Source organism: Procambarus clarkii, chromosome 10, assembly GCF_040958095.1.
Source record: "Procambarus clarkii isolate CNS0578487 chromosome 10, FALCON_Pclarkii_2.0, whole genome shotgun sequence".
NCBI classification, from domain to species: domain Eukaryota; kingdom Metazoa; phylum Arthropoda; class Malacostraca; order Decapoda; family Cambaridae; genus Procambarus; species Procambarus clarkii.
In genome coordinates this window covers 19,396,799-19,424,478 of record NC_091159.1, presented here as the reverse complement: position 1 = coordinate 19,424,478, position 27,680 = coordinate 19,396,799, and the positions used below count along the sequence as shown (strand labels likewise).

Sequence of the window (27,680 nt, the reverse complement as noted above, 5' to 3'; positions counted from 1 at the left end):
TCGTCAGGATGATAAGGTCGACTGAGATCTTCAGGTGCTCCGTGATCCAAGGCTCGAGGGGTCAGAGGAGATGAACGACGGGTATAATAATTACCAGAAAAGACACAAGTGATTATATGTCGCTATTTTACCCACTTCACACCCCTGATGAGACAGTGATGTTAGCCGTCTCCTCTTTCTCTCATCTGGCTTCTCCTCCACCTGCTCTTCTCTGGCTTCTCCTCCACCTCCTCGTCTTCCTCCTCCTCTTCTTCCTCCTCCTCTTCCTCCTCCTGTAGAAAAGAGAAGGGCGGGAAAGGGAGATTTGGAGAGCAGGAGAGGGGGCGAGAGTTGGGAAATGGGGAGAGGTTTAGGGGAGAGAGGGATAGTGGGGGAGGTGGAGGGAAGCAGATGAGAGGGGAAGAGACGAGGGAGAGGATGAGACACTGAGGGAGAGACACGCTGTCCCGGGCACCGCCGGGTACCCGTGAGAGTGACTGTCGGTCTCTGTCCGTGGTTGGCTGCCTGATGCTTGGGGCTAACCTCGCCTAACTTTGCAGGGTGGATGGTTTGGGTTATGGGACGGACATAGGGATGTCGGGGTCAGTTATATTGGTCACATTAAGAGCGGGGTCGGGCCGAACAGTGACCATCTCCCAACACCTAATTGTTGGTGTTAGAGTCCCTGACGTCTTAATGGACGTAAATCCAGTAATACAGAGCGAGCGAGAGAGAGATGGGGAGAGAAGTAAGAAGAAATGGGGATGTTGATGGGGAAGGAGAGGGAAAGAATGTTTGAAGAGAAACGGGGGCCACAGTTGGAAAAGAGGTAAGAGAAGGGAAAATTGGGGATCTTGTAAGAGAGAATTGGCTAAGGTGGAGGGGAAGGGGAGTAGAGAGGGGGAAGGGGGCACGGGGAAGATACCCCAGGTACAGCCAGGTACCTCCCAAATGCACTATAAGGGCAAGGTCACTCTGCCTCCTCCTCCTACTACTCCTCCTCTGCCTCCTCCTCCTCCTCCTACGTCGACTCCTCCTCCTCCTCCTCCCGCTGTCTACTCCTCTTTTGCCTACTCCTCTGCCTACTCCTCCTCCTGCTCCTCTGCCTACTCCTTCTCCTCCTCCTCCTCCTTACCTCCAGTATTTACCTATCAGTGTTTACATTAATGATAATAAATTCATTGGATTGAGGGACAGGAAGCCAGAGAGTGTATATACACGTTAGACTTTTATGGAGGTTCCCCCCCCCCCCAGGTCGAATTACTGACCACGCCCAGGATGCAACCCCACAACAGACTAATTCCTGAATACCTACTTACTGCTTGGTGAACAGAGGCATTAGGGGAAAGCAAATGTGCCGAACCATTTTTGTCCCGCCGGGATTCGAGCCCGGAATTCTAGATTGTGCGTCGAGAACGAGCCCGACTGTACTAGTGGAACACCTTTCAGCTGGGGTTTACAGGTGAGGTCCAACTCTTTACTCCCCCGCCCACCAGTCTTGTGCAGGTTACAGGTGAGGTCTAACTCTTTACTTCCCCGCCCACCAGCCTTGTGCAAGCTGTTTTAATGTACCTATTGTGATGGTAACATTCCTTGTCGAACCTGACTTTATAGTTACGCACGGAGGCGGCTTACACAACATCTTCTTTTAGAACATTACACCACCTCTTCCTCTTCCTGTTCCTCCTTCTCCCCCCTGTTCCTCCTCTTCCTGTTCCTCCTTCTTCTTCTGTTCCTCCTCCACCCTCCTCCTCCTCCTGTTCCTTTTCCACCCTGTTCCTCCTCCTCTTCCTGTTCCTCCTTCTTCTGTTCATCCTCCACCTCCTCCTGTTCCTCTTCCACCTCCGCCTGTTCCTCCTCCACCTCCTGTTCCTCCTCCACCTCCTCCAGTTCCTCCTCCTCTCCACCTATCTACGACCCGGCCACAGCCACGGCTGAGGGCGGCTGTTATGACCAATAATGAGGAAGAGAGGCCATAGTGGGGAGATAGTAGACATATCAGAACCCAACGGGTTCAAGAACCTGCACTCCGCTTAAATTAACTGTTGAGAGGCATGATGTAAGAGGTCTAATCTCATCCCTTACAAGAACACCTTAACGGGTACATTTAGGCTATCACGTGCACACGTCCAGGAAAAGATGAACCAAGTAAAACTGAGGTGCAAAGAGACAGAAGAGAGATCTTTCTTCCTTCATTAAGGGAGAATAGTTGGAGAGTAATACAATAACCCGTGGTTCAATTATCAGTGCCAGGAAGCAAAAGTATAAGCAGGAGGGAGTCGAGGAAATACAGAAAGCAAAGGACAGAGGTAAACAGGAATAGATGCAATAGGGCCAGGAACATAAACATAAGGAGACCTATAGAAAGAAACTATGAAAATGATATTGCCTCCAAAGGAGGGAGCCAAACCGAAACACCCACATAGCCATATAAGAAGAAAAATGACATTGAAGGACTAAGTAGCCAGGTTACGAAAAAGTTGAGGCCAGTATACAGAAAATGATAAAGAAATTTGTGAGAAACTCAATGCCAGCTTCCATGGAATGTTTACTTCTGAGCCTTGAACAGCTCCCTGAGCTAGATAAGGAAGAAGCCCCTGACGAGAAACTAGTAAATATTGAGGTTAAAGCGGAGAAAGTAAGAATACAGCTAGCATCAATGAATGCAACTAATGTAACTGGACCAGATAGAGTATCACCATGGATGTTAAAGAAGCAGAACAGGCCCTCAGCATACCTATAGCATTAATCTTTAATGAGTCACTTACACAAGAGAAAATTGTCCAGCTGCTGGAAGAAGGCAAATGTGGTGCCAATCTACAAGAACCCCACCCCAGCATCCTCTGAACCTATGTTAAGTATTGCATAGTACACCAACCCCACCCATGCAGCCCAGTCCATGGAGCAACTGTCTGCACCAGTGGAACAGCCAGCAGGAGTAAGCGTATGTGAGGATGCACATGCGAAAGTGAGCTTCAAAGTGATGTACACAAACATAGATGGGATTATGAATAAAATAAGTGAACTTGTAGAAAATACACAAAAAGAAATCCCTGGTGTAATAGCACTCACAGAAACAAAATTCTCATACATCATAAAAAATATAGTGTTTCCAAAGGACTACTATATAATAAGGAAAGAGAGGGAGGGGAGGGGAGGAGGAGGAGTGGCTCTGCTGATAAAAAAGACATGGAGTTTCAAAGAGATAGACATCCCAGGATGTGAAGATTTCAGAGACTACATAGCAGGCACTATGACAATAGAAGGACCAAGGATAATGATAGTAGTAATATATAACCCACAGGAGTAATATATAACCCACAGGAGTAATATATAACCCCCCTTTAAATGACAGAAGACCCAGACAGGAGTATGACAGGAACAACATGGCAACCATTAACATAATAGTGTGAGCAGCTTCTATTGCCAGCAGGAAGAATTTTAAACAGTTGATCATGAGTGACTTCAACCATTGAAGGATAGACTGGGAAAATAGAGAACCATACGGAGGGACAGAAACATTTAGAGCTAAACTATTAGACGTAGCAACAAGAAACTTTCTATGCCAACATGTCAAGAGGCCCACAAGAATACGGGAATGATGAACTAGCCAGACTTGATCTGGTATTCACCCTGAAAAAAGTCAGACATAAAGTCCATATCAGAACCCCTGTCCCCATAGGCATGAGTGACCACAGTGTCCTAACATTTGAGTATCTAGTGGAAGATTAACCCATCCAAGGAATGGACCGAAAAGTAAAAGGCTGGAATACCGAAGGGTAAACTATGATGAAATTACAACATTCCTGACAGGAATACCATGGGAGACAGAGCTCAGAGGAAAGTTTGTACAAGGCATGATGGACTACATCACTCAGAAGTGTCTGGAGCCAGAAAACAAGTTTATCCAGGCCCAGAAAGAAAAAAAACAGAAAAGCAAAAGAGGAATCCGTGGTTTAATCAGGCATGTAAGGAAGCAAGGCAGCTAAGCACAAGGGCATGGAGAAACTACAGAAATAACAGGACCCCAGAGAGCAGAGATACCAGAGGGCCAGAAATGAGTACCTCAGTGTGAGGAGAGAAGCAGTGAGGCAGTTTGAAAATGACATTGAAAACAAAGCCCAAGACACAACCAAAACTGCTATACAGCCACATCAGGAGGAAAACAACATTGAAAGAACAGGTGATGAAATTGAAAAAGGGAGAGGATGGGTACAGAGGTGTGTGAAAAACTCAACAAGAGATTCCAGGAAGTCTTCACAATAGAGCAAGGAGAAGTTCCTGAACTAAGAGGGGTGGCAATAAACCAAGCAGCCTTGGAAAATATTGAATTTACCAGAGACGAGGTTAGGAGGTATTTGATAGATCTAGTTGAGACTTAGACTGTTGGACCTGATGGAATCTCATCATGCATGCTAAAAGAGGGGGCCAAAGCACATTGCCTGCCACTATCTATTGTCTATAACAGGTCACTGGAAATAGGAAACTTAACAGAGAGTTGGAAGACAGTTAACGTAGTCGAAATATACAAAAATGGTGATAAGCAGATGGCCGTAAACTACAGGCCGGTGTCCATAACTTGTATACCATGCAAGGCGATGGAGAAAATTGAGAGAAAAAGGCTGGTAGCACATCTGGAGAGAAGGGACTTTATAACCCACCATGGGTTCAGGGATGGCAAATCGTGCCTCACAGGTTTAATAGAATTCTATGACCAAGTAACAATCATTAAGCAAGAAAGAGAAGGGTGGGCAGACTGCATTTTCTTGGACTGTCAGAACGCTTTTCATAAAGTACCCCATAAGAGGCCGCAGCATAAGTTATAATAATAATAATAATTATAATATGCATAATATTATAATACAACAAAGTACATGCATTCAAAATGAATTACAGACAGAATGTTGGATTTCTAGTGTGACGGTAACGCGTTGGTGTTCGGCTGTTCAAGGCTAGGGGTATGGCCTCGTCACATAGTTATAAAAAAAAATAGAAAACTGGAACTTCGTCTGTGGTAAGGTAAGGAGAAGACACACAAAACACAAGTAAACTTTAACAATGAAATTTTAATTACGTTAAATAAATCAAAACATGAAAATAATGCACAAACAAATTCTTATAATAAAATCAATGAATCAAAATAATAAGAATACTTAAATGACACAATGAAAGTTACGTTAAGGCAAAATAAGAAGTGCAACACAAAAGTTAAGTGGGAGGTGCTGGAATATTGGCTTAAAGCCACCACCTCTCTCAGTACACGCTAACGTCTAGCTGGGAGGAGTGCTGGCTACGAAAGCACGGAACATTCTGAGGACTGATGTTGGGGCGACCCCAGACATCAGGTAGTATTGGGGGCGAGTGCAGGTGCAGCCAGACCGGCGACCAATCAGCGGAGCCGTAGCGATCAACGGGTAGTTTGGTGGTTGGAGTTCGAACAGGTGGCTGGTTGCATACGTTTCTGCTCACCCTGGCAAGCCTTGCTGGTGCTGGTGTTGTTGTCGTTGTTGGACATTTCTTCCATAGTCTTTTTATATAATTGTGAAGACGTAATTTTGGAGGGAAGAGCAGGCTCAATCTCTTGAAGGAGATTATCGTCACAACTCTCCCCCGAAGCCTGCGGTTCTGGAAGAAGTACGTCGTTATGTGGTGGAGTAATGGATGGAGTTGCTTCTACTTCATAAACTCTGGAGAGATCATGGGCTAAGATGTTGTCAGACTCTTGGTATAGCGTGTCTCCAGGTTGAATTTCTGCAGTTAGCAAGCCCATAGTAGAAGACGTTGAGATGAGAAGTGGGCGTGCTGCAGGAGGTGTAGGGTGGTGTGGTCCGTATTGATGGTGGACCGAGCACTTTTCAGGTGTGGAGTGAAGTGCTGAAGCTTCAGGATGAGGAAGAGTAGCTCCTTGCCAATTGTTCCGTCGTTCCTTGTAGCAGTAGTCGCTGACAGGTGTATTCTTCTCGCCTCGTTGCTGCATCACGACACCACCATCGTCGGTACCATTGGCGTCGACATGGAGGATGTAGGGCTTATCTGACGAGGTGAGAGTGGAATTAGAAGAGGGCATAGGAGCACGAGTATTATCCTGAAAGCATTTGGGAAGATCATTAAGGATTTTGGAATTAGAAAGCGCCGACTCCTTGTCAGTGCTTTCGGGAGGAGAAGCCGGGATGGTCTCACTGTGGATGTAGGGTTCTGTGAAGGTAGAACAATTAATCAAGACAGTGGGAGGAGTACCATTATATTGCTTCAGGAGGTTGACGTGGCACAGCTGGGTCTTCCGCCGCCTATCTGGAGTCTCTATCACATAATTATTATTATTCCTGCACTCTTTGACGCAGTAGGGTCCTGAAAATCTGTTTTGTAAAGGTGAACCTGGGATAGGGAAATAAGCAAGGACGAAGTCTCCCGGCTTGAATTTTCTTACTTTGCTGGTCTGGTCGTAATGAGTCTTCATTCTCACCTGGGCTTTCAATAGATTATCATGAGCAAAGCGGTGGACTCTCTCTAGAATGTGCTGAAGGTTTTGAAGAAACTGGGGCACATTCTGATGCTCACTGAAGGTGGCATCTCTGAGAGAGTCTTTGAAAGCCTTAAGGGGAGTACGGCACTTACGGCCGTAGAGCATCTCATAAGGAGATACTCCTAGGGACTCATTGGGGAGACTTCTGAAAATACACATTATTAGGTCAATCTGCTTATCCCAATCCTTTGAGGTTTCACTACAAAACTTTTTCAAGAGTGCTTTGATGGTCTGATGACTACGTTCAAGAGAACCCTGTGAAGCAGGATGATAGGGGCTGGACAATACCTGTTTGATGTTGAACTCCTCCAGTGTCCTTTTGAAGAGATCACTGGTGAAGTTGGTGCCACAGTCACTTTGAATCTCCCTGGGAAATCCGTATTGAGTGAAGATCTTCAATAGATGTTTGATAACCGTAGCAGCCGTGATGTTCTTCACTGGAACTGCTATGGGAAATCTGGTGGTAGGACACAGGATGGTTAGGATGTAGGCGTTACCTGAACTGGTCCGAGGTAAAGGACCGACACAGTCTATTATGAGTCTGTGGAAAGGTTCCGCAGGCACCTGTATGGGAATCAGTGGTGCTCTGGGAATGGAGACGTTCGGTTTGCCTGCCATCTGACATGTATGACACTGTTTTACGTACTGTTTGACGTTATTTACCATACCTGGCCAGTAGTAGTCTTGGCGAATCCCATGGTAAGTCTTGTTGAAGCCGTAGTGGGAGAATGCTCCATGGGCCAGGTGTAGAATAGTGGGCCGCAGGCTGGTGGGAATCACAAGTTGTTCGGTGTTGGCCCAATCGTCCTCCTCCTTCAGTTTACTGGGTCTATATCTGCGGTAGAGCAAGTCGTTCTCTAGGAAGAACCCAGGAATACTGTCGGGTTGAGTCTCAGCCTGGAAAAACAATGGTGTTAAAGTAAGATCTTCCCTCTGCAACTTACGGAACTCCAACTTGGTCAGATGCGGGGGTAGTTTCTGAGGGTCTTGAGGGACAGCGGTAGCAGTAGAGTCAGCTGGCTGTGGACGTGCGGCTTGTGCACGGGTGGTCACGAGAACCGGAGGAGAAACTTTATCACTCTCTTGAACCTCTGCTGGAACATACTCGAGAATAGGATTACTTGGCACAGAGTTACACACCTGGGGTTTGTCCATGACGATCAGGTTGGTTGGTTGCAGGTCTTCTGCCAAGTCGTTGCCTAGGAGAAGTTGCACTCCAGGCATGGGAAAAGGCTTTTCCCTGACGGCGACTTGGACTTCCCCGTTCACGTAGGGACAATCCAGGTGGACTCTGGCGAGAGGGTATGGAGTGGTAGCAGTGAGGTCAGTGATGAAGACTGTTTCCCCGGTGTAGACTATGTTGGGCACAGCCGACTTCAAGATGATCGATTGTAGAGCCGCTGTGTCCCTCAAGATCTTCAATTTGAAACGTCCCTCCGTTTTTGAACCGTTGGCAGAGACAGTTCCAGTATACAGGTGGTTACTGAAAAGAGAAAGATCATTAACATCAACACCAACATTCATCACAGGCTTACCGGACTTAGGAGGAGTTGGTTTGGGTCGTTGTTGGTCAGTGGTTCCCTTGTATTGAGACTTACCACACTTGTCTATGGTATGTCCATAGAGTCTACAATACTTGCAGTACAGTTGTGAACCAGCTTGATCGGGGCTCACCTTCTCGTAACTGTACCACGACTTCTTACTGGAGGATGGTTCAGGTGTCAGCCGGTGGATGAGGCTGTAAGTGTCAGCCGACTTAGCACACTTCAGGTAGTCGGTTTCTTCTTTATCTGCTAAGTAGAGGCGGACAGGAGGCGGCACACGTCTCAAGAATTCTTCAACAAGCATCAGGTTGACGAGTTCTGCAAAAGTAGAGACATGTGCTGCTTCCAGCCATTTCATGAAATACCTCCGTTTCGTGTTAGCAAACTCAAGGAAGGTAGTGGTACTTGCCTTCAGGTGGTCACGGAATTTCCTTCTATAACTTTCGGTGGAAAGTAGGTAGGCGTCTAACACTGCTTGTTTCAGAGTGTAGTAGTCATTCTCAGACGCCAAAGTACTGAGTGTGACTGCAGCTCTACCTGTAAGATGGACTCTGAGAAGTGTGGCCCATTGGTCGACAGGCCAACTGAGTTGATTAGCAAGGGTTTCAAAGGTGGTAAAGAACACATCAACTTCTGCTTCTACAAAGGATGGCATTAACTTACTTGCATGTGATATATTAAAACTGACGGGAAGATTGGCAGTAGCTTGTTGGCGTTGAGTGAAGTGTGAAGTTTCCAAGGCGATTTCACGTTGACGACACTCTAGAGCCAGAGTCGCTTGTTGTTTGTCATGTTCGCGTTGCATCTCCAACTCTCGTCGTTTGGTTTCAAGCTGTACTCGTTCCCGCTCCTGGAGTGTTTCAAGCTGTACTCTTTCCCGCTCCTGGAGTAGGGCAACCTCACGTTCCTGGAGGGCGAGTCCGCGTTCTTGTTCTTCTCTTCGTATGGCAGCTGCTCGTTCTTGTTGTTCGAGGGCTTCCCTTTGCTGCTCACGTTCAATCTTGGCCAGCTCTAGTTTGAGTTTCAGCGTTGCCAAATCAGTTTTATCTGCAATATAGTAAGTTTCATGAGTTTCAGAGTCTATCTTACCTTGCTCTAAATAGTAATCCAGCAACAGGTTGTGTAGGTCATTTTTGTTGGCTTGGTAGGGAACTTCTAGTTGATACTCATGTGCAAGAGTTTGTAGTTCAGTCCTCTTGGCACGACTTAAAGTCCCTATTTCACCTGCTGGATTTGCACGGAAAGTTTGGAGACGAAACATGGTGAAATTAGCAAATAAAGGTACACGAATGTTCAATAATGAAATGTCAGAAACAGGACAACGTGGCAACTGGTACCTATCCTGTGTGATCTTACAATTAAAGTTAAGTGAAAGATATTAAATGATTAAATTAAATCAAGGGCGCAGGAAATCTTGTACCCGGTACTCATGTAAGAGAATAAGGGCAAGAAAATCCTACTAACAAATGAAACAAAGTTTCGAAAACAAATGAAACAGTTAAATGCTTCAAAAGTAAAATTGGTAGTCCAAGGATGTAGGCATACCTTGCCAAGTCTCTATAGGACATAAAGCAAGTTTTTCCCACTGAATTTAATATGATACTTACAGAATTAGCGAACTTTTGTGCTCTGAAAAAATAAGCTAATTCCCTACCGTTGTATGTATCATCATCTCTGACTGACGTGTAGGGGTGCGAGGTGTCAACTGGTGACGAGAACTGCTGCTGAGGTCCCAATTCAGCAACTAAAGTTCGAGCTAGAGGAACTATGGCCCTCTTTGTCCTCCTACAGTCAGATTGCAGAAGATTGGGTACTCTTGACCCGGGGCAGACCACAGTACCAGGGTACCAATATGATGATCTGTCAGAATGAGAAATATTCAAGGGACATAGATGGTAAATACGAGTAATAACAAGGAGGGAGAGATGACCAATTAAGAGTATGACTGCGGCCTACAGTCACCACGTAATCCAAAGTTGTCTCACCTTCACTATATGTTACTCTCGTAATGCACAATACACCGCACCTTATAAAAAATGAAATTGAATGAAAAATAGTAAAGCTACGTTAACAAAGTTAAATACGCTTACCATAAATTACCACTTGGCACCAGTACCTGAGTGAAGCTCCCGGACAGGCCCCCATATAACTTGTGACGGTAACGCGTTGGTGTTCGGCTGTTCAAGGCTAGGGGTATGGCCTCGTCACATAGTTATAAAAAAAAATAGAAAACTGGAACTTCGTCTGTGGTAAGGTAAGGAGAAGACACACAAAACACAAGTAAACTTTAACAATGAAATTTTAATTACGTTAAATAAATCAAAACATGAAAATAATGCACAAACAAATTCTTATAATAAAATCAATGAATCAAAATAATAAGAATACTTAAATGACACAATGAAAGTTACGTTAAGGCAAAATAAGAAGTGCAACACAAAAGTTAAGTGGGAGGTGCTGGAATATTGGCTTAAAGCCACCACCTCTCTCAGTACACGCTAACGTCTAGCTGGGAGGAGTGCTGGCTACGAAAGCACGGAACATTCTGAGGACTGATGTTGGGGGGGCGACCCCAGACATCAGGTAGTATTGGGGGCGAGTGCAGGTGCAGCCAGACCGGCGACCAATCAGCGGAGCCGTAGCGATCAACGGGTAGTTTGGTGGTTGGAGTTCGAACAGGTGGCTGGTTGCATACGTTTCTGCTCACCCTGGCAAGCCTTGCTGGTGCTGGTGTTGTTGTCGTTGTTGGACATTTCTTCCATAGTCTTTTTATATAATTGTGAAGACGTAATTTTGGAGGGAAGAGCAGGCTCAATCTCTTGAAGGAGATTATCGTCACACTAGATAGAGCTAGTATATAATATGCCTAAAGCCACTAATACGCACAGCGTTTCTGGCAATGTTGGAGAAACTTGGGTGGAGAAACAGGGTGGAGAAACAGGGTGGAGAAACAGGGTGGAGTCCAACTCCATCAAGTTGGAGAAACATGATGGAGTAACTGATAAGGTGCTCCAGTGGATAAGAGAGAACTTAAACAACAGGAAGCAGAGAGTTACTGTGAAAGGTGAGGCTTCAGAATGATGTCAACAGTGGAGTCCCACAGGGTTCTGTACTCGGACCTATCCTGTTTCTGTTATGAGCTTTATCATATCTACATTTGAAACTGTATATGGAGTCTGCTTCCACCACATTACTTTCAAATGCATTCCATTTGTTAAATACCCTGACCCTGAAAAAGTTTCGTCTAATGTTCCAGTGGCTCATTTGAGTACTAAGTTTCTACCTGTGTCCCCTTGTTTCGCATACCACGTGACCAAAATATTTTATCTCTACCTACTCTGCCAATTCCTCTGAGAATTGTATAGGTGGTGACCATGTCACCCCTAAATTTTCTGTCTTCCAGTGTCGTGAGGTTTAGTTCCAGTAGTCTTTTCTTGTAGCTTATACCCCTCAGCACTAAGACTAGCCTGGAGGCATACCACTAAACTTTTTTTAATTTCATTTTTTGTTTGATTAGGTATGGACTCCATAATGGAGCCGCATACTCTAGTATTGGCCTGACATATGAGGTTTACAAGGTTCTGAATAATTCCTTCCACAAGTTTCTAAAAGCAGTTTTTATGGTTGCCAGCATTGCATACGCCACTGATGATAATATTTTGATGTGGACTTCAGGGGACAGGTCTGGTGTGATATAAACCCCCAGATAGCATGACCCCGTCTCCTGACTCCTGAAGGATTTCCTCTCCCAGCTGGTACAATGTGTTTACCCCTCCTTCTCCGAACACCTATCTTCATCACTTTACACTTGCTCGTGTTGAACTCTAGTAGCCATTTGTTGGACTATTCCTTACGTCTGTTCATGAATGTCCGAAGACATTCCTGTACAGTTAAATGCTCTAAGGCCCTGTCTTAAGGTCTTGTTCCATACTTTCTGAGGAGCTGATAGACGCCCGCTCCTCTGTTTCATTTCTCTCTCGTGGTGTCTAAACTCGATTATTTCTGTCCCACTTACTCGTCTGCCTCTCCTTCGACTCTTCGTCGTCTTGATGCTCTTCACCATAATGGGTTACGCCTCAGCTCTGGTGCCCTTCGATCGTCCCCTACCCTGAGCCTGCATGTTGTCACCGGCGTCCTGTCTCTACAGGATCGTCGTGGTCGTATCTTTGCGCGGTCCCTCCAACACTCTCATTCTCGCTTATGTCGTGCTTTGACAGATCCACTGTGGGCCCTGTTCCCTTTCATCAACTTTCTTTTCTTGTATGGCTGTCTCGCTTGCAAGATTATCTCTCGGTTCATGTTACCAATATTTCTCCTCGTGTCCTTGCATATTTGCCCCCATGGAGGGTCCCACTTCGAGACGCATGGGCTAGTCTCCTTACAACCATTGCCTCTTTTTCACTTAGCAGTAATTTGGAACCTGGGTGTTAGTCGACTGTTGTGGGTGGCATCCTGGGGAATGGTCAAATGCGCAAATATCCCAGGTATACTCCAATTTCCCACAAACGCCACAAGGCACAGCACGAGGAAAATAGCCAGAAGGCTATACACATGAAGTAGCCGCAAGGCAAAGATACTAGAGCCGCAAAGCCACTGCAATGAGTGAGCCGAAAGATCCCAGAGTACAAAAAAGGGTTCACGCCCAAACAAAGTAACTATTTCCAAGGTTTAGCAAGACCTTGACCCACATGGCTACAGTTCTGAAACACCTTTTCCTTGTACACTTCACACTCTCGCTCCAGTGTCATCTTCACAGATGGGTCTAAGTCTGCCGACGGTGTAGACTACTCCGTTGTCTTTCCTGTCCACATCTATATGTGTCACTTGCCCCAGAGACTAGCATCTTCACGGCAGAACTTTATGTAATTTTGTATGCTTTCTCACTGTGAATATTCATTTGTCGTTGTAGTTGACTCTTGTAGTGCTCTCGTGGCCTAGTCATTTAATCTGATCCATCCTGTGGTAGTCAAAATTCAACAATGGTTGTTTATCTCAGCAGAGTTAAGACAGAGGAGTTTTGCTGGGTTTCCAGCCATATTGGTGTTCCTTAAATGAGCGTGCAGATGCTGCCGCTAAGGAGGCTCGCTCTTGTCCTATTTCCCGCAAAGGTGTTCCTTATTCCGACTTTTACCCAGACATTTATTCATCGATATATATTCGTTGGCAGGACTGTTGGTCTTCTGATAACAAACTGTGTGTTCTTAAGGGTAGCGTGTCCCCATGGCCTTCCTCTTACTATAACCGGAGGTGGGAAACGGATCACACGAAGTCGCGTATTGGCCATATTCGTTATCAGGAGGTTCCGATATAGATATCGTTACCCCCTGATAAAATATATAAAAAAAACTCTTAACCCACGAACTACTACAATCAACATAAATGGAGCCCACACCAGAGTCACCCCTCTAATGGTCTTAACTATGGGGAGAGAGAGAGAGAGAGAGAGGGGCTCACCATCATACTGTTTGGGGAATCTGCTCAGAACCGGCCTATTATCATTACACACACCCTACGGAGCCGATATGACTTACCCTCGCTCTCCTTGCTTTGGGATGACCACTTTCTGATTTCCCTTTATGATATTATGCCTGCTGTCAACCGACCTGCAACTGTTTCTCTCTCTCTCCTTCTAGAAATTCTCACCAGGACAAGTGCAAAACAAGTTGTCTACAGACAAACATTTATTACAAAAATGCAAATAATGAAAAATAAGAGTATATTATTATCAGGTCCAACAAACTAGCGTCACGCCTATATAATGCCAGAGCTCCAACAAATAAAGTACACTAGGACGCAGCTTAATTGTCGCGACTTCCTGCCTCCTGTCACCGTCTGGACGAGGCAACTTGCATAAAATTTAACAAGAAAACATTAACACTCTCACCTTACACTGCGTCATTCATAACATGTGAATTCATGCACACTCTCTCGAACAATAATGATGTCCATTTACCTCTCTGTATTACGTCCTGAGGCCCACCACTAGGACCATCCATTAATGGGTCCACAAATTAAGTAGGTACTCCTGCAGCCTCTTCAATATTACTGCTGGTTTGAACAACGACGAAACATGTCCGCCAAGTACAACTGCTACTTGAAGTTCCACCATATACATGAAGCTCCTCTACACAGATTTCACCATACATGTGTACTAGTTCCAATTCACAGGCTTCCCCATACACGAACCTGTAATTCCATTATCATACCATAATAACATATTCTCCTATTAAATACAAATAATATTTTTATACTAAATTTCAACGCACAATGTCCTATCCTGTGTGCAGACTGTACTGAGATGTGTACTCCCCCACAATGGACGAGTCCACCTAGCAAATCTCCGACCGCAGGGGGCTCCCTTCCCTCAGTCGTACGCTGCACTCGTCTGAGCGAGCAGCTCTCCCACTATCATAATATCAAATCATCTTGACTCATTACATCGTCTCATTATTTTCATAAACTCTCTAACCTACATTCACAAACGTCCTTTAAGACCGCTGGGCACACGATCAAACAATAACAAGCTAGACATGAAAGGCACGACCACCCAATAGGTTTCAGGCCGCTCCTATATCGTTACCACGATAACAGAGATACGCTACACGTCCTCATCAAACAGCTTCCTCATACGTTGATCACGTATTCTTCATTAGGAGGCAACGTCGTACGTCCATCTCTGTCAACTCTCACAACTCTAGTTCTTAAGACCTCCACCCATGTCGCGTCTCGTACCATATTGTCGACATTTTATCTTGCCTCGTTTCCTTAAGATGCTTTGCCCTCTGCTTTCCTTCTCCTTAGTCATATTATTGACGTTTGCTTGGTTTAAATAATTTATTTGACTCCTTTTTCTGGCCAGGTGTGCAATAACTCTCACAAAGGCAAGCCTACCTCATTAGGCTACCTGGAGGTTCATAACAACGTTTAACTCATGGGCACCACCCTGATCCTAATTGTCCAAACTGTATTGTCCTTCTTACGGTCGTGCATATCCTTGTTGAATGTTTGGACTTCCAGGACGTGTGTGTCTTGCTTCCCGACCGTCCCTCGCAGTCACTTGTCCCTCCATAGGATCCTTGGTAAATCTGCTGCCTTTGATATTGCTCGCCTTATGCACTTTTGCTCTCGTACTGGTATCATTAATAATATTATGAATATCCCGCGACTTTGACGGGGCTACATAGTCTCCCTGGCTTGGCTCTTTCTTTTGATAATTACTTACTTTCGAAAAGCATTTGTCATTGTTCCACATGAAAGACTGCTGTACAAGATGGAGAACAAGGCTGGGATAATTGGGGAAAACACTGGACTGGGACAAGGAGTACCTGAAGGACAGAAAACAGTCACAGTCAGACAGGTTTCAAGCTGGAGGAGTGTAACAACTGGGGTCCCCACAAGGCTCTGTCCTGGGACCACTGCTGTTCCTAATTTATGTGAGTGACCTACCTGAGGGAGTGTATTCGGACAGGTCAACGTTTGCAAATGATGCAAAGCTCATGGGGAATGTGAAAACAGATGAGGACTACAGAAAGTTACGGGAGAACCTTAACGAACTCCAGGAATGGTCAAACAAATGGTTGCTGGAATTCAATCACAAAATGTGTAAGATAATGAAGATGGGAAAGGGGGGTGGAGAGAAGCCTATAGATCTGATAGACCAAAGGGAAAGGCAGCTACAGCAACGAGAAAAAGGAAGATTTGGGAGTGGATATAATTCCGAAACACACCGGAGGTACACGCACACAGGCAAATATAAGAACATCGTTTAGAAGCATAAATCAGCGGAGACAGAATCTTGAATCACCTTGTGATCACCAGTAGCAAGGCACAGAAACCTCCCCGCTTGTGATCCCCCATCACAAGGCACAGAAGCCTCCCCACACACACAGAGTGACGCTCCCACACCCTGCCAACACACCCTGCCTGCCCTGTCACTGTGTTATTCATCCTTCTTTTTAAACGTTGTGTTTACATATGTGAGGCTCCTGGACGCTGCTCCCCGAGCCGGCCTTTGACAGCCAGCAGGAACTCGCCGGATAAAACAATGCTGTAGTTATGTTTATGCAAAGTGAAGCTGCTTCACTGAGGCACAAAGCAATGTTTTACATTTCCGAGCGCCGGGTGGGCCAGGGCGGGATAATGCTCTTGTAGTTTGTTTCGCTCGTTTAACACAGCCAAGAATATTTTGGAAGGAAGGAAGGATCAGGAGAAAGCGCAAAGCCATTACGACTATATAGCACTTGGAAGGGGTCAGGATACGGATTTGGGATGGGACGGGGGAAAGGAATGGTGCCCAACCACTTGGACGCTCGGGAATTGAACGCCAACCTGTATGAAGCGAGACCGTCCACCCCAAGTGGATGGGCAGAATATGTTGGAGCAGATGAAGGGTTATGGAAGGTGATCATTGTGCTGTAGTTGTGGGGAAATCTACTGGTGATTTATTTGATTAATTAATTCAAGAGATCTAGATATTTAACTCTACTAATTAAATAAGAAGGTATTTAATTGTATTTATTACTTATTTATTGTGAGTGGATTGTATTTTTAGTAGTTATTATCACTATAGTGATCCCCGGTGGAGGCGGAAACAAATGGGCAGAGTTTCTTTCACCCTGATGCACCTCTTCACCTTGCAGTAAATAGGTAACTGGGAGTTAGACAGCTGATACGGGCTGCTTCCTGGGAATGTGTAACAAAAAGAAGGCCTGGTCGAAGACCGGGCCGCGAGGACGCTAAGCCCCGAAGTCATCTCAAGATAACCTCAAGATACGATAACCACCAGTAAACTTACTTTCACACATTTTGGTGGGGGTTCATAATTCACTTTATCACACTGAAATGTAACGGCGAATATGCACGTGTTTTTATATAACTACTATATAGATGCCATACCTATGACAGGAAAAACATTTAAAAAAAAAGTGCTATCTGTTGCACGTAATAGCAACACACGCTATTATAAATATGTTACGATTCCATTTCAATGTTTCTGATTGCATTGATAAATTGAATTTTCATAGATTTAGATTTATTTTCATTTTGATTTAATTATTTTGTGTGACATTGTGTTGGAATTGAGCTGTGTTGTTTACCATACTTTTCATTTCGTGTGTATAGTTTATTTTTTAATTTTCTTCATTTTTTTCATTTCGTTTTTTTATGTTCTAATTTTTCAGTGATGAGAACATCAGATCATTTAATGTTCCCATTTTTCTGATGGGAACATCAGATCATTTGGGAATGCATTGGACGAAGGAGTGGGGTATGGTGGGGAGGACGAGAGACGGGAAAGGGGGGTAATGGTGGAGTGGACGAGGGGGCGTGGGGAATGTTGGGGACGAGGGGAGTGGAGAATGGTGGGGACGAGGGGAGTGGGGAATGATAAGGAGGACGAGGGGACGGCAGAATGGTGGGGGAGGACAGGGGAGGGTTTGTGTTGCTGAGTCACAGCAACGCGTGGTCAGTACAGTAGTAGTATGTGTATGTGTGTGTGTGTGTGTGTGTGTGTGTATATATATATATATATATATATATATATATATATATATATATATATATATATATATATATATATATATATATATATATATATATATATAATATATATAGATATATAGATAGGGTTGGTTAGGTTCGGTCATATATCTACGTTAATTTTAACTCAAATAAAATTGACCTCATACGTAATGAAATGGGTAGCTTTATCATTTCATAAAAAAAAATTAGAGAAAATATATTAATTCAGGAAAACTTGGCTTATTAGGCAAATCGGGCCTTGCATAGTAGGCTGAGAAGTGCGTTCTGGCTACTAGGTACGACATATATATATAATATATATATAATATATATATATATACGTACACATATATATTTGTTATATTTGAACTTTGTTACAAAAAAGGAGTTACATATAGGGTACAAAGATGGTTATCATAAGTTGTAGAGTTCCTCCAGCTCCTCAGATGGCGGGCAGGAACCCTGGATGCAGTGCGCATTTCCCCTCTGTATCGCCACGCTGAGGCACTGGAAAAGAAAGCTGGCAGCTCTTGGGTCCCCTTGTTGTTTCAATGAGCTTAGAACCCAGTTCCTTAAAAAAACTGGTAGCACTTTTACCCCAGGCGCCGAGTGTCTCAGAAGCAATGGGGACAAAATTATAGTGGTGATCCAGTTCTCTATACTTACGGGATTTTGCTGCTTCCCTGTGGGTGGCAGCGCCACCTGGTTGTGCAACACTGAGGTTAATGTAGGTGTTAGCCAGGGTTGATACGCACGTGTAGTCCCATACCAAGTGTTTGCCGTTCTTCCAGGGGTTCACTGTGATACCATCCGGGCGACCAATAAGAGGATCAGAGTTACGGGGCATTAGGTAACGGGGCTCTCTTTCAGCTGGGCTTCCAGCTGTGGTGAGGCTCCTCTTGATGATGTCGTTAACTTCACTGTGCCTCGAGTGCCATCCCCCTGTGCTTTGGCAGAGTATGCCATGGTGGCCGTACCTGTCAGCCACCACCTCGCCGCAAATACACCTATATCTGGTGTGGATTGAGGCAGCAAGGCGGAGGGCCACATGAATTCGGAGGGCGTGTGGTGTGAGACGCGTGCCAGTTGCCGACATTGGGGTTGCTAACAGGAAATCCCCTGCATGTGGGGCTGCTGCTGTGAGGCGAGCAATGTCGTGTTGTGTTGTTGCAGCACCCAGGCACTCTGCAGCAACTTGGTCTACAATGGGGCCATCCCAGCTGGATTGCTTGTGGGCTTTCGGGGATGGTGGTTGAGGTGATGGACCTGCACGAGAGGCCCACTCTGTGGCACAGCGTGTAAAATTGGGATCATGTACACCTGCCACCTGATGTAAGTAGGCTGGTAGAATTCCCTTCACAAGGTCGTCGGATGCCGATGAGGAGGACAGGAAGGCTGGAACGGCGATTTGCGTTGCTGTTCGAACTCCGAGGCCCCCAAGTCTTACGGAGGCTTGTTTCCACTGTAGGTCATCAAGAGAGAAGAGAGAGATGTTAATATATATATATATATATATTAGTATATTTTGGTAGCAGTCTTTCCTGTAGACATATATTATTAAATATGACCGAAAAAGCAAGATTAATAATTAAGTCCTCATCCTCGAGTTGTGTAGGTCCCCTGCCTAGGGCTATAATATATGTATATTATATATATATATATATTTAATATGATCGAAAAAGTAAGATTAATAATTCTAACACGAATTTTCTCTATGTTTTTTATATTTCTTTTCACTGTTGATGGTAACTGAAAAATCAATTCTCCAAAATTCATTTTTATTTCTAGTCTGACGCGACACTTGAACGCATTTCGTAAAACTTATTACATTTTCAAAGACTTTATTTTACACACACACAACTATAACTGAACAGAGTTTAAACAGCTTCGATTTTATACCTGCATTTGGGTGAGGTGATATGTTACAACAGTTTTGGATGAGGTGAAAACAAACTTTCAACACAAGACAGAACACGAAACAATGGGTATAATATTTTGTAAGTTAAAGGGAAGAATGGAAGTAACTGCAAAGGGCCTATTGGCCCATATTTCTTGATGCTTCTATATTGGTGCGGAGTCTTGAAGTGGGTAGAATATAGTTGTGCATTAATTGACTGTTGATTGCTGGTGTCGACTTCTTGCTACCGCTGTATCTATCGATGATTTCCGTTTTTTGTTAAGACTTCTCTGGTGATGGTCTGGTTGTGGGAAGAGATTATATGTTCCTTAATGGAGCCCTGTTGCTTATGCATTGTTAATCGCCTGGAAAGAGATGTTGTTGTCTTGCCTATATACTGAATTCTTTGAGGCTTACATTCCCCAAGTGGGCATTTGAAGGCATAGACGACATTGGTCTCTTTTAAAGCGTTCTGCTTTGTGTCTGGAGAGTTTCTCATGAGTAGGTTGGCCGTTTTCTTGGTTTTATAGTAGATCGTCAGTTGTATCTTCTGATTTTTGTCTGTAGGGATAACGTTTCTATTAAAAATATCTTTCAGGACCCTTTCCTCCGTTTTATGAGCTGTGGAAAAAAAGTTCCTGTAAAATAGTCTTATAGGGGGTACAGGTGTTGTGTTAGTTGTCTCTTCAGAGGTTGCATGGCGTTTCACCTTCCTTCTTATGTAGGTATAAAATCGAAGCTGTTTAAACTCTGTTCAGTTATAGTTGTGTGTTTGTAAACTAAAGTCTTTGAAAATGTAATAAGTTTTACGAAACGCGTTCAAGTGTCGCGTCAGACTAGAAATAAAAATGAATTTTGGAGAATTGATTTTTCAGTTACCATCAACAGTGAAAAGAAATATAAAAACATAGAGAAAATTCGTGTTAGAATTATTAATCTTACTTTTTCGATCATATTAAATATATATATATATTTATATATATAATATATATATATTATAGCCCTAGGCAGGGGACCTACACAACTCGAGGATGAGGACTATGATCCTTGCTGTAATGGGGTGTGTTGAGTGACGGGAAGGTCGCCTCACCTTCACTACACTCCCTGTAAGGTGTTGGTAGGCTGTCCATTGCTCGAGTTTATTATTCAGTCCGGCCATCAGTATATATGAGAGATCCACCTCTTTCTCTCTCTCTCACGGCTTGTAAAGTTCATACTTGTCTCTGGGGTAGCTGGTTTTGTAGTCACATCGTTGCCCATAGACATACCATTCATCGAACTGGTCAAATGATACACAATACAATCCTATAGAATGTTTTGTACTTGGATTTGAGGTTTGTTAGCATTATCAAGGTATTTATATCCTAGTACATTTTCCCCAGGTAAGTCATTTCCCAATATAATGACGTCAGGAACGGTAACTGGTGACTGACTTCCACTGTGCAGGCAGCTTAAGTAGGTAACCTTACATTCTGACATTGCACGTGAGGAACATTTTACCCTCTTCGGTGATACCATGCATCTACATGGCCTCAACAGTTTCTTGAGCCTGTGCACCTTCTGCAACACTAACTTGCACAAGGGCTGGATGGTTAGTGTAGTGTGAGAGGAAGGGCTGGAGGGTTGGTGTAGTGTGAGGGGAAGGTGCTGGATGGTTGGTGTAGTGTGAGGGAAGGGGCTGGAGGGTTGGTGTAGTGTGAGGGGAAGGGCTGGAGGGTTGGTGTAGTGTGAGAGGAAGGGGCTGGAGGGTTGGTGTAGTGTGAGGGGAAGGGGCTGGAGGGTTGGTGTAGTGTGAGAGGAAGGGCTGGATGGTTGGTGTAGTGTGAGGGGAAGGGGCTGGAGGGTTGGTGTAGTGTGAGGGGAAGGTGCTGGATGGTTGGTGTAGTGTGAGGGGAAGGGGCTGGAGGGTTGGTGTAGTGTGAGGGGAAGGTGCTGGATGGTTGGTGTAGTGTGAGGGGAAGGGGCTGGAGGGTTGGTGTAGTGTGAGGGGAAGGTGCTGGATGGTTGGTGTAGTGTGAGGGGAAGGGCTGGAGGGTTGGTGTAGTGTGAGGGGAAGGGCTGGATGGTTGGTGTAGTGTGAGGGGAAGGTGCTGGAGGGTTGGTGTAGTGTGAGGGGAAGGTGCTGGATGGTTGGTGTAGTGTGAGGGGAAGGGGCTGGAGGGTTGGTGTAGTGTGAGGGGAAGGTGCTGGAGGGTTGGTGTAGTGTGAGGGGAAGGGCTGGAGGGTTGGTGTAGTGTGAGGGGAAGGTGCTGGAGGGTTGGTGTAGTGTGAGGGGAAGGTGCTGGATGGTTGGTGTAGTGTGAGGGGAAGGGGCTGGAGGGTTGGTGTAGTGTGAGGGGAAGGTGCTGGATGGTTGGTGTAGTGTGAGGGGAAGGGGCTGGAGGGTTGGTGTAGTGTGAGGGGAAGGGGCTGGATGGTTGGTGTAGTGTGAGGGGAAGGGGCTGGAGGGTTGGTGTAGTGCAGGAATAAGAGCGGAAGACTAACACAACACAGGGTCTCGAACTCGGGTCCACAGTAGCAGCTGAGCCATCGCCCCTCGTTACTTTCCCGCTTTCTTTATGAGCTGATGAATTTAGCGAAAAAAAATTGCTGCCATAAACTCCCACGAAACTGATAAAATACCTCCAGGAATTTGTTTAAAGTTTGGAATGGTAATGAAACCCGCATTTATCAGGGCTGCCAACATTGTGATCAGGGGCATCCTCGCCCCTTGCAGGATGTGCCAGCCTGTCGGGAAGACCGGAGAGGGACGGCAGAGGGACGGGAGGGGTGTGAAGCCGTCTACGAGCCGTGCCTCGATGACCCCAACACAATGTGTAAACAGTTGCTCAAGGCCTTAACTCCTGACTGTTGATGGTATTCCGGAGAGTGTTATTCGATGCATGTTTAATGGTCAACATTACGGAACAAGTGTGTAGCCGAGTGGTAGTTGCGTTCAACGACAGTGAATAAACTTGTGTAACGACTTACCTGTTGGCCATTAAGGCAGTGAAGCCATTTATTCTATCATGCGCTTGTTCAGGTTGTTAGAAGCAGGCTCGGAAACAGTAGCGGCTGGAGCAGCAGCAGCAGCACCTTCAGCAGCAACAGGAACATCAGTAGCAACAGTGGGAGCACCATCACAAACAGAAGCAACAGTAGCAGCATCAGGAGGATCAGTAGTAGCAGGAACAGGAGAATCATCAAAGTAGAAGCAGCAGCACTAGCAAATATGCAACAGTAGGTTCAACGGCAGCAGAATTACCACGAGCAGCACAAGCAGCAACAGGTTCAACAGTAGCAGCAGCAAAAGGAACGTCATCAGTAGCAGGAACATCAGTAACAGTAACATCAGTAGCATCAACAGCAGGTTCAACAGTAGCAGCAGCAACAGGATTATCATCAGTAGCAGGCATATCAGTAACAGTAACACCCAGTAGCATCAACAGCAGGTTCAAAAGTAACAGAAGCAGTGAAGGTGAGTCTAGCCCCAAGCGTATGACCACCTACATTGAGCAGACGACATTCTCTTGGGGTGGACGGTTAGAGCGACGGTCTCGATCCATGCGGGTAGGCGTTCAATCCCCGACCGTCCAAGTGGTTGGGCACCATTTCTTTCCCCCCCCCCGTCCCATCCCAAATCCTTATCCTGGCCCCTTCCCAGTGCTATATAGTCGTAATGGCATGGCGTTTTCCCCCGACAATTCCCTCCCTTAACTAGTTATATATAGGCCATCCGGTTATGTGTCCACCTAATCTTTTTCTAAACAAAAATCGTTTTTTTATTGAGCAGTCTGCTCATTACACTCGTTCATTGGAAGTGGTTGGGGGGTTTTAAGGTGATTTCGTCCCACATTGTTAGGTTCACTAAACATCCTTTTGAATTATGTTTCCTCACCTAACCTCTCATTGTTGCTATATAATGATCTGCTGGTTGATACCTGGTTGATTACCTGGTTGATGGGGTTCTGGGAGTTCTTCTACTCCCCAAGCCCGGCCCCGAGGCCAGACTTGACTTGTGAGAGTTTGGTCACCAGGCTGTTGCTTGGGGCGGCCCGCAGGCCCACATACTCACCACAGCCCGGTTGGTCCGGCACTCCTTGGAGGAATAAATCTAGTTTCCTCTTGAAGATGTCCACGGTTGTTCCGGCAATATTTCTTATGCTTGCTGGGAGGACGTTTGAACAACCGCGGACCTCTGATGTTTATACAGTGTTCTCTGATTGTGCCTATGGCACCTCTGCTCTTCACTGGTTCTATTCTGCATTTTCTTCCATATCGTTCACTCCAGTACGTTGTTATTTTACTGTGTAGATTTGGTACTTGGCCCCTCCAGTATCTTCCAGGTGTATATTATTTGATATCTCTCGTCTTCTTTCTAGTGAGTACATTTGGAGAGCTTTGAGACGATCCCAATAATTTTAGGTGCTTTATTGCGTCTATGCGTGCCGTATATGTTCTCTGTATTCCCTATATTTCAGCAATCTCTCCTGCTCTGAACGGGGAAAGTGAGTACTGAGCAGTACTCAAGACGGGACAACACAAGTGACTTGAAGAGTACAACCATTGTGATGGGATCCCTGGATTTGAAAGTTCTCGTAATCCATCCTATCATTTTTCTGGCTGTCGCAATATTTGCTTGGTTATGCTCCTTAAACGTTAGGTCGTCAGACATTATTATTCCCAAATCCTTTACATGCTGTTTTCCTACTATGGGTACATTTGATTGTGTTTTGTACTCTGTATTAGTTTTAAGGTCCTCATTTTACCGTACCCGAGTACCTGGAATTTATCACTGTTAAACATCATGTTATTTTCTGATGCCCAGTCGAAAACTTTATTAATATCAGCTTGAAGTTTTTCAATGTCTTCAGCCGAAGTAATTTTCATACTGATTTTTTGTGTCATCTGCAAAGGATGATACGAAGCTGTGACTTGTATTTTTGTCTATATCTGATATGAGAATAAGGAAAAGCAGCGGTGCAAGGACTGTACCCTGAGGTACAGAGCTTTTAACTGCACTTGGACTAGGTTTTATATGGTTGACCGTTACTCGCCGAGTCCTGTTTGACAGAAAACTGAGTATCCAGCGTCCCTACTTTACCGGTTATTCCATTGACTTCATTTTGTGTGCTATCATGCCATGGCCACATTTATCGAAAGCCTTTGCGAAGTCCGTGTATATCACATCAGCATTTTGTTTTTCTTCTAATGCCTCAGTGACTTTGTCGTAGTGCTCAAGTAGCTGTGAGAGGCACGATCTTCCCGCTCGAAAGTCATGTTGGCCTGGGTTGTGAAGGTCATTGGTCTCCATGAAATTGGTGACCTGACTCCTAATCACTCTCTCAAATACTTTTATGATGTGCGATGTTAGTGCAACTGGTCTATAATTCTTTGCCAATGCTTTGCTCCCTCCCTTGTGTAGAGGGGCTATGTCTGCTACTTTAAGTGCATTTGGTATCTCCCCCGTGTCAAGCTCTTTCTCCACACTATACTGAGTGCCTGTGCTACCGGCACTTTGCATTTCTTTATAAATATTGAATTCCATGAGTCTGGACCTGGGGCCGAGTGCATGGGCATGTTTTCAATTTCTCTTTCAAAATTTAGTGCGCTCGTGTTGATATCAGTTATATTTAAAGGGGTTTGAATATCCCGCATAAAGAAATTGTCTGGGTCTTCCACTTTCATATTGTTTATTGGAGTGCTAAACATGTCCTCATACTGTTTTTTTAGGATTTCACTAATTTCTTTGTCATCCTCCGTGTATGAACCTTTCACTTGTACGAATAGGTCCAATACTGGCAGTGGTTTTTGCTTTTGATTTCGCATATGAGAAGAAATATTTTGGATTTCTTTATTTCCTGAATTGCTTTCTGTTCTAACTGCCTTTCTTCAGTTTCATATGAGTGTTTCAATTTCCGCTCGATTTCTTCAATCTCCCTATTTAAATTTATTCCTTCTTTGACGGGAAATTCGTGTCTGCATAAGCAGTTCCGTTATTTTTTTCCTGCGTTTATAGTGTCTTCTGCGTTCTCTTTCTACGTTAGATCTCTTTCTGGCTTTCCTCAAAGGAACATGTTTCAGGACAGACTTGATACGCTTCCGAAGTCAGTTTTTCTATTCCTTCTGTAGGACTTGTATTACTTAGAACAGTTTCCCATGGAATGTTTGTAAGTTCCCTGTTTATTATCTCCCAGTCTATCCTTTTATTATTAAAATTGAATTTACTGAATAGCCCCTCTCGCTTTATCAACGTTTTAGGTCTATTCTGAGTATTGATGGTCGTTTGCACTTCAATGAGCTTGTGATCTGAGTATGTGGTATCTGATACTCTTGCACTTTCCATTTTACTTGTGTATTTTACGGGCTGACTATAGCCAGTGCTACATGAACATTTCGTTCTGAGAAGCTAAATCTACAACAACAAACAGCAGCAGCAGTTTCCATACACACCAAGACATCTCACTTCTGCAAAAATAATGTTTTAGGGAAGGGTTTAAGTCAGTGTTTCTTAAATATTTGTGCCAAAGTATATCTCAAAACCCCCTTAATTTAATTTTTAAGTACTCCAACGAAGCACTAGCTATTTGATCTTACTCTACTCTCTGTATTACCATATACACCTAAGAAAAAAGGGAAGGTTAAGAGAGGAAGGTAAAGTGTAGATGGAGAAGATATGAGAATGAGGGGGGGGGTGGGGGATGAGAATAATGAGTAATATCGATAAATTTCGAGGCATTAATGCAAATTCAGTTCAATTTTCAAACTGTTTCTCATTTCTTCTATCACACATACATGAACATATATTTTTCTTTCTTTCAATAGGCAGTTAAAATTTCTTTCAAAGATTGCGTTGTATTCCACCCTACGCTAAGCAGGTAGTTACTCTTAGTTGTGTGTTCTTCAGACATTGTTAATTCAATAAACCGTTGTCCCGTTTAATCTATCCTCACGTCATAATCTGAACATCATCAACTTAAGCATTTTTCTGCCGGAAGAATCTATGATCTCTATGCTTTAATCTGACTAGGCATCTTATATGTTTTTCTCTGCAATGTGTTGCAAAGGACAAGTCGTGCGTTGTTTTTATTGAAAGATGTTAATCCATTTCACATATTTTGAAGCTTCTCAAACTTTTTTTTAAGTAGTCCAATAGCTAATCATGCTTTCAGGAAAAAGATAAACATATCAGTTTTTCACATATTTCTGCTAAAGGTTAGTCTTTCCATCCAATCATCTTAACTCGACACACCTGCACCTAACCTTGCTTAAATTTCCTCAAGCACATTCTGTCCTCACAGAAAATCTTGGGACGATGTGCATATTAACAGGATGTGAGTGAGGTAAAATTTTCTCTTATATGCACAGACTCCCTCTGTCATCCCATGTGTATGAAAAATGCACAAGTCGATCTATATCAATGAGAGGTTAGGTGAGGGAACATAGGTTCACTAAACATCCCTTCGAGTTAACAATGTGGGAAGAAAACACTATATGCCCCAACAAATATCTAATGAGCGAGTGTAATGTATAGACAGCCCCCCCAAAATTGTATTTTTTGCATAGAAAAAAGTTAGGTGGAAGATACATAAATAGATGGCTTAAAGCTATAATACAGTGTGGTAGACACAAAATATTGGAGATAATGTTTGATGGAAAAAGTGAACAGCTCTTTTTCGAATTGATTTTTTATACTGGAATTTGAGACAAACCATAGAATGTCTTAATCTGAATAGGACAGGTTAGGTTTGGTCTTTTAACTTATGTGAAGTATTGAGGCAATTTCCTAGGAATAAAGTGTTAACAATATACCCGTTGATGAGGAAAGGTTGATGCTAATTTGATATTGTAGAGATTGACTAAGAAGGCACAAGATGTCAGTATCTGATCCAGTTGATATGGTTAGAAATGACTACGCCTTCTAAGGAAAATACTTATAAAGAATAAACCGAGTTACAAGATCCTAATGACGGAAAGACGATACCGAGATTAAAATATGGTCATAACAACACTTTCTGTGGATGTGGAACATACATATAAATGTAAATGATCCTGTGTTACACACACAAATCATAATAGCGTCTGGGATCCTCTTGGACGTAGGTTCGAGCCTTCATCACGGTCCTTGTGGATTTGTTGTTGATCCTGTGTTAATTCGATCTTGGTATTGGAAATAGGAACACCTTCAGGGCAAGATTAAAGTTAATAGTGGGAACTTGTGAAAGTCTGAAACCTAATG

At 44.1% G+C, this 27,680-nt stretch overlaps 1 protein-coding gene across 1 annotated transcript; it reads right to left on the bottom strand.

Annotated features, from left to right (window-relative positions):
- Window positions 1-161: 161 nt before the first annotated feature.
- LOC138363204 (histone H3.v1-like) lies at window positions 162-22,443 on the bottom strand. The gene is made up of 4 exons (XM_069322200.1): window positions 22,433-22,443; window positions 15,269-15,371; window positions 1,645-1,890; window positions 162-272 (listed from the first exon to the last, which is right to left on the bottom strand). The coding sequence occupies exons 1-4, from the start codon at window positions 22,441-22,443 to the stop codon at window positions 162-164; spliced, it is 471 nt and encodes a 156-aa protein (XP_069178301.1).
- Window positions 22,444-27,680: the final 5,237 nt, after the last annotated feature.

Bases quoted from the DNA above. Each gene is read 5' to 3' on its own strand.
- LOC138363204 (XM_069322200.1), bottom strand. The intron at 1,891-15,268 runs GTAAGTAATTAT...GCCGGGTCGTAG, and splicing joins ATGACAAATGCTTTTCGAAA to ATAGGTGGAGAGGAGGAGGA. The intron at 273-1,644 runs GTGGTGTAATGT...TCTTTTCTACAG, and splicing joins AGGAACAGGAAGAGGAAGAG to GAGGAGGAAGAGGAGGAGGA.